Genomic DNA, 13,231 nt, shown 5'->3' on the forward strand with positions numbered 1-13,231 from the left:
AACATGGAGGACAATTTATGATAAAAGAATGGGATAGCGATGATAACACCTTAGAGGATGTCTCCGTTGATCAATCATTTGATTTGGAGGATTTGAAAAATTATTCCTCTGATGAGGATAGAGGGATGGAGGAGGGGCAACTGGAGACAAAGAATAAAGAACGTAGTAGTGGTGAGGCCTCATCGGGGATTGGCAATGACGATAGTGGTGGGAATTGTGTTGAGGGGGTAGAGCAAACGGTGGAACAGATGGTTGAAGGGGCAACAAAATCCGCTATGGCAGTTGCTAAACTTACAAATTTGGTAATGGAAGGTTTTAAAGCAATTGAAGGGGCTATTAACGAAGTCTCTAAGAATATTCAAAATGGGGCATAGGGGAATATGCATAATGATATGGTGAGCCCTATGAGGGAGGTAGGCGATGATCACTATGTGACATTGGATGATGGTGGTGGTTTGATTAACAATGGGAGTAGGGCGGGTAGTAAAAAGAAATGAGTGTTTAGTAAAGGGGGTGGTGTGGAGGGTGATGATGGAGGGGTGCGAACAGAGGTGGAAATGGAGGTTCTAAATGTGGTGACTACTGATGGTGTTGATCCAAATCCTCCCAAAGATGTGACTAAAGGGGGGTTTGAATTCTAAAACAACGGAGGGCCTGAGTCGGGATGGGTGTGCATGGCTAGATGAGGAATTGGGGCTAGTATCCCAGAAGGACCTTCTTGGGTTTAACAAAGTACTCTGGCCAGATGAAGTGGAGAGGTGTATTGAGCCTAGGGAGGGGGTGGTGTCAATAGACTCCCTTCAAGCCAAAAGTGATGAGCCTATTGTGAGAAATAATATGAGAAGTGTACTAAAAAAAGCCAGAAAGAAAAAGCAGAACAAAGGAGCTTCCCAAGATTCGGTGTCAACGTCGGAAGATTTTGTGTCTGCAACGACTATTGTAGATGGTGGGACCTCAACGTTGGTCCCGTCGATTGAGACTAAAGGTGTTAATTCAGGTGCAAAGTTAGAACGGTGTTGTGATGAAGTCATGGTTGATCATATTCTCTCTATCTGCAAGAGTGTTAGAATGGAGGTGCGTGGGAATAAAGACGAGGTGCAACAGAAACTTATTTCCTTAGAGTGGAGGGATCGTATGGTGGCGATTGGTAATAGGGGTTCCTCGGATATGCAATGAGAATTGGTACATTCAATTATCGTGGACTAGGGGGTGATGTGAAAAGGCGTCGTATATCTGAGCTTATTCGATTTGAGGAGCTAGATTTTATTGCAATATAGGAGTCTAAATTGGAAAGGTGTGATCATGCTTTTTGTGCTTACTTATGGGGATCTATAGAGTTTGAGTGGTTTGCTTCTCCTTCTCAAGGTAGGAGTGGCAGTCTACTTTCTATTTGAAACTCTAACCGAGGTAAATTGGTGTTTACATTTTCTGGTTCTGGTTTCCATGGTATTTGCTTGCAATGAGGTGTGAATGCGAATAAGTGTGTGGTGATGAATGTCTATTCTCCTTATCAGTTGGTGGATAAGCGACGGTTGTGGGAAGAGATAATCATGTCTAAACGTGGTTTTGGGAGTTGTTTATGGTGTATAGTTGGGGATTTCAACACGATGAGAAGACAAGATGAGAGAAAAAGGGTGATTGGTGAATACGGTGCACGGGATATGGAGGAATTCAATTCGTTTATAAGAGATATGGAGTTGATTGATATACCACTAGTTGGGAAGCGATTTACTTGGTTTAAAAGTGATGGTTCTATGATGAGTAGGTTGGATAGGGTGTTGGTCTCAGAAAGTTGGAGTGCTCATTGGGGCGTAGGATATGTGGAGATGATCCCACGTGATGTATCTGATCATTGTCCATTGATTTTGAACCACAAGGTACTAAACTGGGGTCCTAAACCGTTTCGCTTTAATAATTGTTGGCTTTCACATAGTGGTATTGAGGGTGTGGTGAGGTCTGCATGGGAGAAACAGGTCCAAGGTACATGGGCCGCCCAGAGATTAAGAGGAAAGCTCTTGAATGTTAAAAATGCTCTAAAGAAGTGGAACATCGACGTGTTTGGTAATGTGGATACCAAGATAAAAAGTCTGACCAAGGAATTAAAAGAGCTGGATGCGAAGAATGAGGATTACTTTCTTGCAGAATCAGAAAGGAGTAGGCAAAAGGAGCTAGTGGATGGTATTTGGTGTGCTCGGAGAAACAAACTAAGCTTGTTAGCTCTAAAGGCGCGAGTTCATTGGGTAAATATGGTGATTTAAATTTTAAATACTTTCATGCTTATATCAGGGGAAGGCAGCGACTTAACCAGATTATTGCTTTAAAGATAGGTGAGCGAATGGTAGAGAAGGTTTATGAGATCAAAAAGGTTGTGAGGTCATATTTTGAGGAGCATTTCAAAGCTAGAAGTTGGCTTAGACCACGATTATCACTTGTTGGCTTTCTTGTGTTGTCTAATGCGCAAAAAGCAAGGTTGGTTGGTGACTTTACTGAGGAGGAGGTGTGTTGTTTGATTAGGGAGAGTGATGGCGACAAAAGCCCAGGACCTGATGGGTTTAATTTTGCTTTCTTGAAGAGATTTTGGCCTCTTATAAAGGTGGATGTGATGGATTTGCTTGCTGAATTTCATACTAACTTGAAGGTTCTAAAGGCTCTTTTGTCTTATTTTGTGGCTTTGGTCCCCAAGGTTCCCTACCCTCAAGGTATGACTGATTTTCTTCCTATTTCGTTGCTTGAGTGCTTGTATAAAATTATTTCTAAGGTATTGGAGAATAGATTACGTGGTATTCTTCCATCAATTATCTTAGAGAACCAGTCTGCTTTTATTCCTGGTAGACATATGTTGGATAGTGTTATAGTTGCGGCTGAGGCAATTGATTATGCTCAGAAATATAAGAAGCCGATTTTTGTTATGAAGATTGATTATGAGAAGGTATATGACTCTATGGAATGGGATTACTTGTTGTTCATGCTCCGAGGGTGTGGTTTTGATGAGAGATGGGTCTGGTGGATGGAAGGTTGTGTATGTGGGGGTAGTCTATCAGCCCTTGTGAATGGGAGTCCCACAGCGGAAGTAGCTATTGGTAGGGCATTAAAGTAGGGAGATCCACTAGCACCATCTTTGTTCCTAATTGCTGCAGAAGGTCTCAAATTGTTGAGGACTAGGGCTTTAGATATGAATCTATTTACGGGATTACACATGGGTGGTGAAAGTTTGCCAATTTCTCTTTTGCAGTTCGCTGATGATACTTTGATAATTGGATAAGCTACTATGCAGAATTTGTGGTGCTTAAAGTCCATATTGCGTTGTTTTAAGTTAATTTCAGGTATGAAAATTAATTTTCACAAGAGTTGCGTGGTTGACATTCACTCAGGGGTAAATTTTATTGATTTGGTGGCTTCTTTTTTACATTGAAAGGTGGGTCAACTACCGTTTAAGCATTTGGGCTACCTCTTGGTGCAAATCCTAGGAAGTTGTCTACTTGGAGACCAATGCTTGATGGCTTACGTAAGTGTCTATCATCTTGGAAACATAGGCATTTGTCCATTGGGAGGAGGGTGACCTTAATTAATTCGATTTTGAATGCAATGCCCATCCATTTTCTGTCATTTTTTAAAGCACCAAACTCGGTGATTAAGGAAATTGTGGCCATCCAATGTGATTTCTTGTGAGGATGCCTCAAAGATTCCTTGGGTAAAATGGAAAACGGTGTGTAAGTCAAAGGATGAGGGTGGACTAGGAATCAAGGATGTCAGATTGTTCAATTGGGCACTACTAGGGAAATGGGTGTGGAGGTGTATGCTCTTTCCAGGTATAATGTGGGCTAAAGTTTTTCATGGTAGGTATGGCTGCATTGAGTCCTTTTCTAAGTGCTCAAATGTGGATAGGAGGGATTCTTGGTGGTGGAAGGATATAATGTGGGTGCTACAACAAGGAAATTTTTGGTTGGATGAAAAGATTGAACGTTGTATTGGCGATGACACTATGACCCAATTTTGGGAGGATAAGTGGATAGGTGGTTTGCGCTTGTTGGATGTCTTTCCTCATTTGTACTCCTTTGCCTTTGATTCGTTGTCAATGGTGGGGCATAATGGAACTTGGGAGGGATCTAGGTGGGTGTGGCAGGTTAATTGGAGAATAGAACCTTTTGTCCATGAAATAAGGAGTGTGAATACCTTGTCGAAAATGCTTCAGGGTCTGCAAATTTTCTCTTCTAAGCAAGATCATTGGAGATGAATTTGTGATAAGGATGGTGTATTCTCAGTGAAAAGTGTGTACCTTTGGCTGCAGCGCTCGATGGGTGGAGAACTTGGATATTCCTCAGATTTTCATCTAGTCATAAAAAGTCTTTGGAAATGTAAGGCTCCGATCAAGTGCTTGGTGTTTTGTTGGCAGATGTTCATGAATGCATTCCCGTGCAAATCATTGTTACAAGTACGTGGTGTGGAGTTGGATAACAATTTATGTTCTCTTTGCTCTCTGTTTGTTGAAGACTCTCTTCATCTATTTCTAATGTGCCCAATAGCTTTTAATACTTGGTTAGCTGTTACTAATTGGTTGGAGGTTGCGGTGGTCCTTCCAAATTCTTTAATTTCTCTCTATCTATATTGGACAAATCTTGGTATATATAAAAAAACGCTCTCAATTTTTCAGGTGGTTTGGGTTTCTGTAAACTGGTCACTATGGCTTCATCAGAATGTTATTATCTTTCAGCAAGGTGTTACGGATTGCAAGGAAGTGTTGGACAACATTAAACTGCGTTCATGGAAGTGGATTACTAGTTCTGTCCCCGGTTGTTCTTTTAGTTACATTAGTTAGTATTATAACCCGAGTTTGTGTATCTCATAATTTTTGCTTTAGTTTTGAATTCTATTGTAATGGATTGGAGTACCCCTTGTACTCCTAATAATTTAAATCTTTTTTGTTTATCAAAAAAAAAATTTATTATTCCATTAATATAAAAAAAATCATTGCATGAGTTAAAGTAAATACTCAATTTAAGACTTCAAATTTAAAGAGATCAAAATTAAAGTTTTATTTCTCATCAAAAAAACTCAACAAATAATATGAAACCATCTAATTTGACACATTCTGTGACCTACATCCACATCAATTTTAAAATATTTATTTTGTCCCTTAAAAAAATATAAGTTACATGTCACACGATCAAAATTCACAAGTATGCATCTTCATTTTTTCTTATTATATTGTAAGTATTTCTAATTATTAAACTTGTCAATATTATATATATAAAAAATAAAAATAAAAAAGTTAAACATTGATACTCACATACTCAGTTCACTTCACTGTAAAATAAACCATACCTTGCTAAAATTGTATGCCTCATTTTATAGTGGAATTGATTCGTAACTAACTATTTATTAACTTTTTTTTTAAGAACTATTTACTATCTAATCACTTTTCCTCTTTTTAAATAACAACCATTATATCATAACCTTCTTTTTATAGTTGCTATGCTCCATCCTTTGAAGACCAAGTCTTTGCAATTTCTCCTATTTATCATCTTTTATTTTATTTATTTATTTTATTATTCTTTATGTGTAACGACTCGCTGTGGCCGTCACACTACGAAACAACACTCACACTACTGGGATATATATATATATATATATATATATATATATATACTAAAATAGTATTATAAAATATTTACAACACAAGTTGCTAATCAAGCAACCAACAACAATCAATTATATACAACAAAGTATGCTACTATAAGGTAGCTACAAAAAAATCAATCTATCTCCAGGCACCTCCTGTGGCCTCTAGTAGCTATCTCTCAGTCTATCTCTGCCCTGCTCTCATACCAACGTATGATCATCGCAGTCCAAACCACATGGAAACACGCAAGGGTAAGCTAGAGACAATAAACAACTCATAATATCAAATATGAAACACAACTCTATAATCATCTTCACATCTGACACAAAAGATAAACAACACATATATATACATCTTAACATCATTTCAACTTAATTCCACATATCAACGCTGTATCAACACCTCTCAACAAATACATGTTTAAAATAACTTACAACATAACAACATTATCATCATCCTCAACAGGATCAACATACAACACAATCACAACATACATCACAATCACAGATTAACAACATAACAACATAGATACAACTTTTATCAACAACAAATCAACTCATCAACAACTTATGCGTCGTCACACATTTCAACTCGAAGATCTCCAACAACTGAGGTTGAGCAGTCTAGGTGGTATAAACCCTACCAAATCCAACGTTTGACCTATCTCAACCAGGTCAGGTATAGAACAACGTTAAGAACTCCGAAGAGAACCAGGTATAGACAACAATAAGCAATTTCTCAGGTGTGCCACTTAGACTCGGAGGTCCAGTATTACTGTCAGGACAGAAGGGTTTGGGTATGAGCCTACCACGGCCTTGGCTAGCATCACCAATCCACATATGGAGTTAGCCCACCCACTGTCCTCCAAGTACCACACACCCTACAGTACATAGTCAAAGACTACATCTCTAACTAGATACCTTACTCAAATTGGTCATTCAACCATGACATGGATCAACTATTTCCATGTCGCCCACACAGTACTAAGGGATTCAACTTTAAAACAACTTTCAACTTATCACCTTAGTACTATGTATCTCAACATAGGACATATATCTTCACCATATGTCCCCAACTTTTCAACTTTACAACAATAGACACCATAACAACTTTACAATAATAAACATCTGGCCGCTTGTAATCAGTATAGCTCGGCCTGGCCCCTATACCGTGGTCGCTTTATACACATGTGCCTCGACCTTGCCCACACACGGGATCAACTAAGTCATAGAGGAGAACAACACAACATCCACTCCAAGGGACAAATTCCCAAGGAGAATTTTCAACAAATTGGGCTCTCAAAGCACCACAACTATCTCAATCCGCATAATGGTATGAACAACTTTGAAAGCATCTCCTCTAGTCCTAGTGATCAACAACTTATCATCATAGTTTTACAACAATAAGCATCTTAACGACTTTAGACAACTTACAACAATACAACAATAGACATTATATACCAGATTGACAACTTCTTATTCAATTATACAACCATGCAACTTTAATAATTTTAAAAACATGGTACATCAGCACAACAAATCATCAACGTTATTTAACAACACATTTTAACAACACAACATCTCATTTCAACACATGGCACAACATACAACTCTTCTCTAACAACTTAACAATATTACCATCATGCACTTCACAACATATACATGTCCACACATAACATATAGCAACTTTATCAACTTAATTTCAACTAGCTTCAACAATATCATAGATCAACACAACTTATAAACAACTTCACAACTTAACTACCACATGCATCTCCAACAACATCATTAATAAATATTTAATCATATATTATCAACCCACAATATTTTCATCACATAACATAACTCATACTAATCAACCTAAGTACCCAAAGAAGTTCCCAACTCACATACAACCAACAACTTTACAATCTAGCTTCCCTTACCTGAAGATTGGCTCAGAATAGCCAAGAAGCGGAATTCCCTTTCCGAAGCTCAACCCAAAACTCCAATCCACCCAAAGCAAGTTTCCTAGTCCAGAGTCCTTCTCTCTAAAAACCTTCATTTCTCTTAAACCACCCAACTCTATTTATAGACATTCAGGAGTGGCCAGAACGGCCTGTTCCGAATTCGGAACGGCCCGTTCTGTACCCCTTCATCATGTGTAAAAATTACATGCAGAACGGCCCGTTCTGAAATTAGAACGGCCTGTTTTGGGACTCATCCATAACGACCCATTCTCCATCCAGAACGGCCCATACTCCCTCCAGAACGGCCCGTTTTGGGGTTTGGAACGGCCCGTTCTCCCTCTAGAACGGCCCGTTCTCAACTACGTTTTATAGGTCAATTCAATAGTTTGGAACAACCCGTTCCAGTTTGGGAACGGCCCGTTCTAAGCTACTGAATCACCCATACTAGACTTTTGGGCTTTCTAAAACAACTTGCTACGTTACATTATGACTTTGTCATTTTTTTAAAATAGCAACCAAAAAAATTGATTATTCACAATAATAAGATGAGATTGTATGAATAGTAAGAAATTTTAATTTAGTTACATAAGTCAAGAGTAGTTGTTACATTCATATATTTTTACCCATCTATGACTTATGAGTGGATATCATTTGTTAGCAACACAAAAAATTAAAGAACTTTAAATGAATTTACCTACATGTTAGTACTTTAAATTTGATATTTAAATTATATCATAATTATTAATATTTAAATTTGCTATTCAATAGTGTAGTATCGTTAACGAACTAAATATTACGAGTGTGGTTATTGTGTTACAAAACACATGTTTACTGTTGTTTAAAAAAAATAGTTGATTCATGATATAAGATAATGTATTTAATTTTGAACATCAACATTAACTATAGTCTTTATAAATTGTTTGGTTAATTTATAATGTATGTGATTTATAAATAATAAAATATATATATAATCTAGATTATATGTAGTTTATGATATTTTACTGTAAATCATATGGTCATTATCGTATAATTGATAATGAAGCATTTGTCCATTGTATTTGTTATTTACAAGTTTGAGATAGTAGTAAAGCAAACCTATTAATAAAAAATGTTATTTTTATCTATCAAAATTATTAATAAAAAATATATTTATTATTAATTGTACCATAATCAATATAAAAAGTGGTCACATTTTACATTATATATGTCACATGTCCAATGTAAAAAATATAACTTTTTACATCAATTACTATCATAACTAATGTATAAAACTATGTTTTACATTGATTCCATTACCATGTCAAAATGCTTCACTTTTAACATTGACAAGAACAACATCGATCCACAATTGTTGTACAAAAAATCATTTTAATTGATGTAAAGTAGTCTCCTTGCATTAGTGTTAGTACAACATGTACAATATTTATTCAAAGCAAATATTAGAACTAAAAATAAATAAAGTATCTAACCTCTCATGTTTTTATGATATCAAAGGCAATTAAAATTTATTAAAAATTTATACATATATCTCATATTTGTAAAACAATAAAAAAATAAATCGACATATGTCCTAGAAGAAGAAAAAAAATATTTTTTCATGAAAGTAATGTGTTCAAAAAGTATTTTACATAAACATCAACTATTCATCTTTATAAGTAACGTCTAATATATTTAAATAAAAACTTCCATGTGTTTACTCTCACAAGTACCTAAAAACTTTTTACAAATAAAGATTCTCATACAATAACAAAAGGAACAAGACAAAAAATTGTATGTTGCTGCACATTCATATTACAAAATATATTTTATGATTTGTTACATGGTATTTTTTAGAGTTAAAATAAGTCAATTTGTAAAAAATTAAGAACATGTAATTAAAACAATAAATTGAGAGAGAAGTGAAAAACATTTTGAATATGTTACTTAAAAGCACAAACTTGTTTAAGTAATAATTATCACATACCCTTTCACCAACTTTTTTGTCGCCACAAAAGAGACGAATTTTGTCTCTTAAAATATGAAGACTACATTCATACATTTAACGCATCTTTAAAACAAGAAGAATATTTCCTTCGATGATTTTTTTTTTAATTTATAAAATGTAAACTTCACTAAATCAAAAGCTAAAGTGAATCACACACAAGTCATTAGGCAATCAAGTTATAAAAGTTTTGATAATTTTGTTGGATGATACATGTGTCAATTGAAGTAAGCTTTAGAAAATTTGCAACTGATAACATCTGTTTAGAGATGAACTTGTTAGTTTTTCACAATTATATGATGTGACCATGCAATTTATGCTCTCAAAAAGTTAATATGGTTGTTGTACCTAAGGAAGAAAATTGTTCTCATCTAACTCGATCGAAACAAGGTTGGAGAAGCTTTGCAACAGGCTTGTTGAACATGAAATATGAATTGAACAAAGAATAAAGAGAAAGATAGAAAGTCTTGGCTATTTAGTATTTTGTATTCACAATCTACGAGTTAATATACAAATATTAAGTTTGTTACAAAAAGATTTAGAATTACTAGCTAGTTGGTTAATTGTCATGTACTCTAATTGTCAAGTGTTTTTCATCCTTTATAAAAATAAAAGGCATTGATAATTTCAAAATAAAACCTTTAAATATGAAACGGGGAATAACTCATTTTTGCAAATAACTTATTGCGCAGTCTCTCACTCTTTACAATAATATATGCAAGGGAATCATGAAAGAAGATAACAAGAAACAAAACTTTATAGAAAAAAAATACCACTAATATATTATTATATTTTAATTTCTATTTTTTAATAATATTTTATTGTGTTGACATTTAATTGAATGTATTTATCATGTTAGTTTGAACTAGTGTATGATCAAATATTTCTCATGAAAGATGAGTATTGAGGGGTCCTCGATTATAGAAGAAAAATATACTCAAGTTTAAGCCCATGTCATTAATTGGAAGGAACTTGTGATATTCTCTATAAAACATCAATGTTGTGTAACACTAGGACATGTACACAAATAAATGAATTTTTGTTTGAAATTTTTAAAATAAATATTTTAAAAATATTTCTTATGGAAATTACTGAACAAATATCTCATTTGTTAGAGTGTATTTGTAAAAAGTAGAGAAAGATAGAAAAAAAATTAAAGAAAAAAATAATGCGATATGTGTGGCAAATGATAAGATAGAAAATGAAGAGAAACATAACATAAAAAATTAAGTTCCTATCGATGAGATTGATGAATCTCTCATGTTCTGCAAGTTGGGTGTTCCAAGATGCAGGTGGTATATGCAAAAAAAGCTTTAATGCTTAAGTTAATTTTTGTAGATGTGAGTGTTTCATATATATAGTGCACATATCTTGATGTTGATTAGGATTTTTTTCTCCTTATATGAATATCTCATTGGTTAAGATAAGATTGCATACTTATTTTTTTTTATCTTGTCAGTTAGGGAATAATTTAATCTTTTAACTGATGTGATTAGATGATTTGAGGTTGAGATAATTTCTACATCAAGAATGATACGATGTCATGCATTTGACATTACAGACTTGGTGTGGAGAGTACAAAACCAATAAAAAAATTAATCTTTCTTCAATTTTTCTCTTATTAAATAACCTAAATTTTTATTTTATTTCTTATTGAATTCACTTCTCACATTTTTCCCTCTACTTCTTTTCACTTCCATCTCACTACTTAAAACATTATTAAACCATCGCAAACTTTAGCCACCATGTGGATAATAATAATACAATAACAATCTCTTGTGTGTGTGGCTATTATACGGTAACGTTTTCAATGCTATAAATGTTTCATGTATGTGATAAAAATCCGGATAGTTTTCGAAGGTAACCAAATTCGTCAACCAAAAGACGATTCCGTATCCACGTTATCGACACACTTACAATCATGAAATTGAAATGGACTAGATAACATGGATAGACATTAAAGTATTTTGATTTTATTAATTATTTAAAAAAGTCAACAAATGCAGTCAACATTTTAATTATTTTCAAATATAAATTAAGTTAAGACTTTAAATTTACTCAATAATTAGCACAAAGTATCTTATATAAACATTTAACAGAATATTCAATTACTTAAATTAAATCATAGTTAATTTTTTTAATGATTTGTTAGTATATTATTAAAATTAAAATAACAATATAATATAAAAGATGGTACCCTTGTTTTTTTTTTGGGTAAGGAAATTACGACTGTGATAATAAAAATCAAACCCTATGTATCTACTCAACTCCCTACCACTATATTTATATTTATTTATCTATTTACATATATCAATAAAACTGACTTGAGAGTAATTATAGATATTGATTACTCATATTGATATTTATTATTATTTTTATATAAATAAGAAAGGAGGAAATAAGAACACTTTTATTATCAAATGTCAACATTAATTGTGTAACAAATTTTAACTAAATAAATAACGAAAAAATCCAAAATAAAACATATGATGAGTCAAATTAATATTCAAAAATTAATTAATATGTAAATTAATTATAGATATAATTTTATATTAAAATACACCAAATTGAATTATATGATTATTAAATTGGAAATAAATATTTTTTTGGGTGTACAATCAATTTTTTTATAATAATATTTTCCAATAAATTATTTGATAATTAATATTTTCCTATAAATTGTTTGATAATTAATATTTTGTAATACGCATTTTTAACATTAATTCAAAACACATTAAATATTTTTTTTTACACCACATTAAATATATATTTATCACCTTGTTTCTAGAGAAATATATTTATATTCACCTTATTAATACAAAATTTGAATCTATACATGAAATGTATTATATCCATTTGTTTACGGTGGAATTAGTTTGTGGACTCTTTATATTCGAACTAGCACACAAAGTATTTCAATTTAGGTATTTTAATGCGTTTATGACCTTAAGGAGAATTAAAGATAGAGTAGAAGATTTTAACAGTTATTGGTTTCCAGATATTCATCAATGATTACCAATAAGCAACGTTCATGCACATAAATAATAAAACGAATAGAATGAACAATATATATATTTGCAATATAGATTATGGTTCACTTTGTTTAACGATCAAACTACAATCAAATGTTGAAACATATTGATTAAAGTACACAATTACACTACGTGATTAACAGAAAAACACGAAAACTACATTAAGACTACTCCTAAAAAGAGAAAAGAAAAGTGGCCGAGAAGTAGTCATACCCAAAAATAATTCCTTGCACGAAAGCCATATGCGCAGGCGGAGAGTGCTTGAGAGTTTAGTTCAAGTATGAGTTTTTCCGACCTCTGTGAAGGTACGAAGCTCTTGTATTTATAGAGCCAATCAAGAACGGTTAATTTCATGCATGTACGCCACTAGGGGATAACCGCTATCCACTATGCTTGTTACGTGGCTCTAAATTGTAACTTCCCATAACCGTTCACCTCGCGCTTCAACTTTACTCGATTCGACCCTTAATAACTACCTTAGTGCGTCTTAACTGTTAAGATCCCTTCAATAACAACTCTTTATAATTTCGCGTTACTATTACATTTTCGAGTTACTATCGAGACCGCGTTCTAGCTTAACCTTCAATGAACAACAGATAAATTTTCGAGCACTCCTTTGTTCAATTTTAATTAATTCTATTCGAACACAT

The 13,231-nt window shown here is 33.5% G+C and overlaps 1 protein-coding gene across 1 annotated transcript; it reads left to right on the plus strand.

Moving 5' to 3' along the window:
- Window positions 1-392: 392 nt before the first annotated feature.
- Window positions 393-4,816, plus strand: LOC145958103 (uncharacterized). The gene is made up of 7 exons (XM_083074574.1): window positions 393-480; window positions 683-1,074; window positions 1,336-1,407; window positions 1,515-2,185; window positions 2,287-3,093; window positions 3,841-4,123; window positions 4,289-4,816. The coding sequence occupies exons 1-7, from the start codon at window positions 393-395 to the stop codon at window positions 4,814-4,816; spliced, it is 2,841 nt and encodes a 946-aa protein (XP_082930700.1).
- The last annotated feature ends 8,415 nt before the right edge of the window (window positions 4,817-13,231 follow it).

This window comes from Cajanus cajan, chromosome 5, assembly GCF_000230855.2.
Source record: "Cajanus cajan strain Asha chromosome 5, NIPB_CcT2T_4, whole genome shotgun sequence".
Lineage (NCBI taxonomy): Eukaryota > Viridiplantae > Streptophyta > Magnoliopsida > Fabales > Fabaceae > Cajanus > Cajanus cajan.

What these genes read in the sequence shown, in the direction of transcription:
- LOC145958103 (XM_083074574.1), top strand. Translation starts at nt 393, where the DNA reads ATGGTGAGCCCTATGAGGGAGGTAGGCGATGATCACTATGTGACATTG. An exon ending in GCAAGAGTGTTAGAATGGAG is followed by an intron (nt 1,075 to 1,335) that starts GTGCGTGGGAAT and finishes GGGGATCTATAG; the next exon opens with AGTTTGAGTGGTTTGCTTCT. An exon ending in GATCTAGGTGGGTGTGGCAG is followed by an intron (nt 4,124 to 4,288) that starts GTTAATTGGAGA and finishes CTTTGGCTGCAG; the next exon opens with CGCTCGATGGGTGGAGAACT.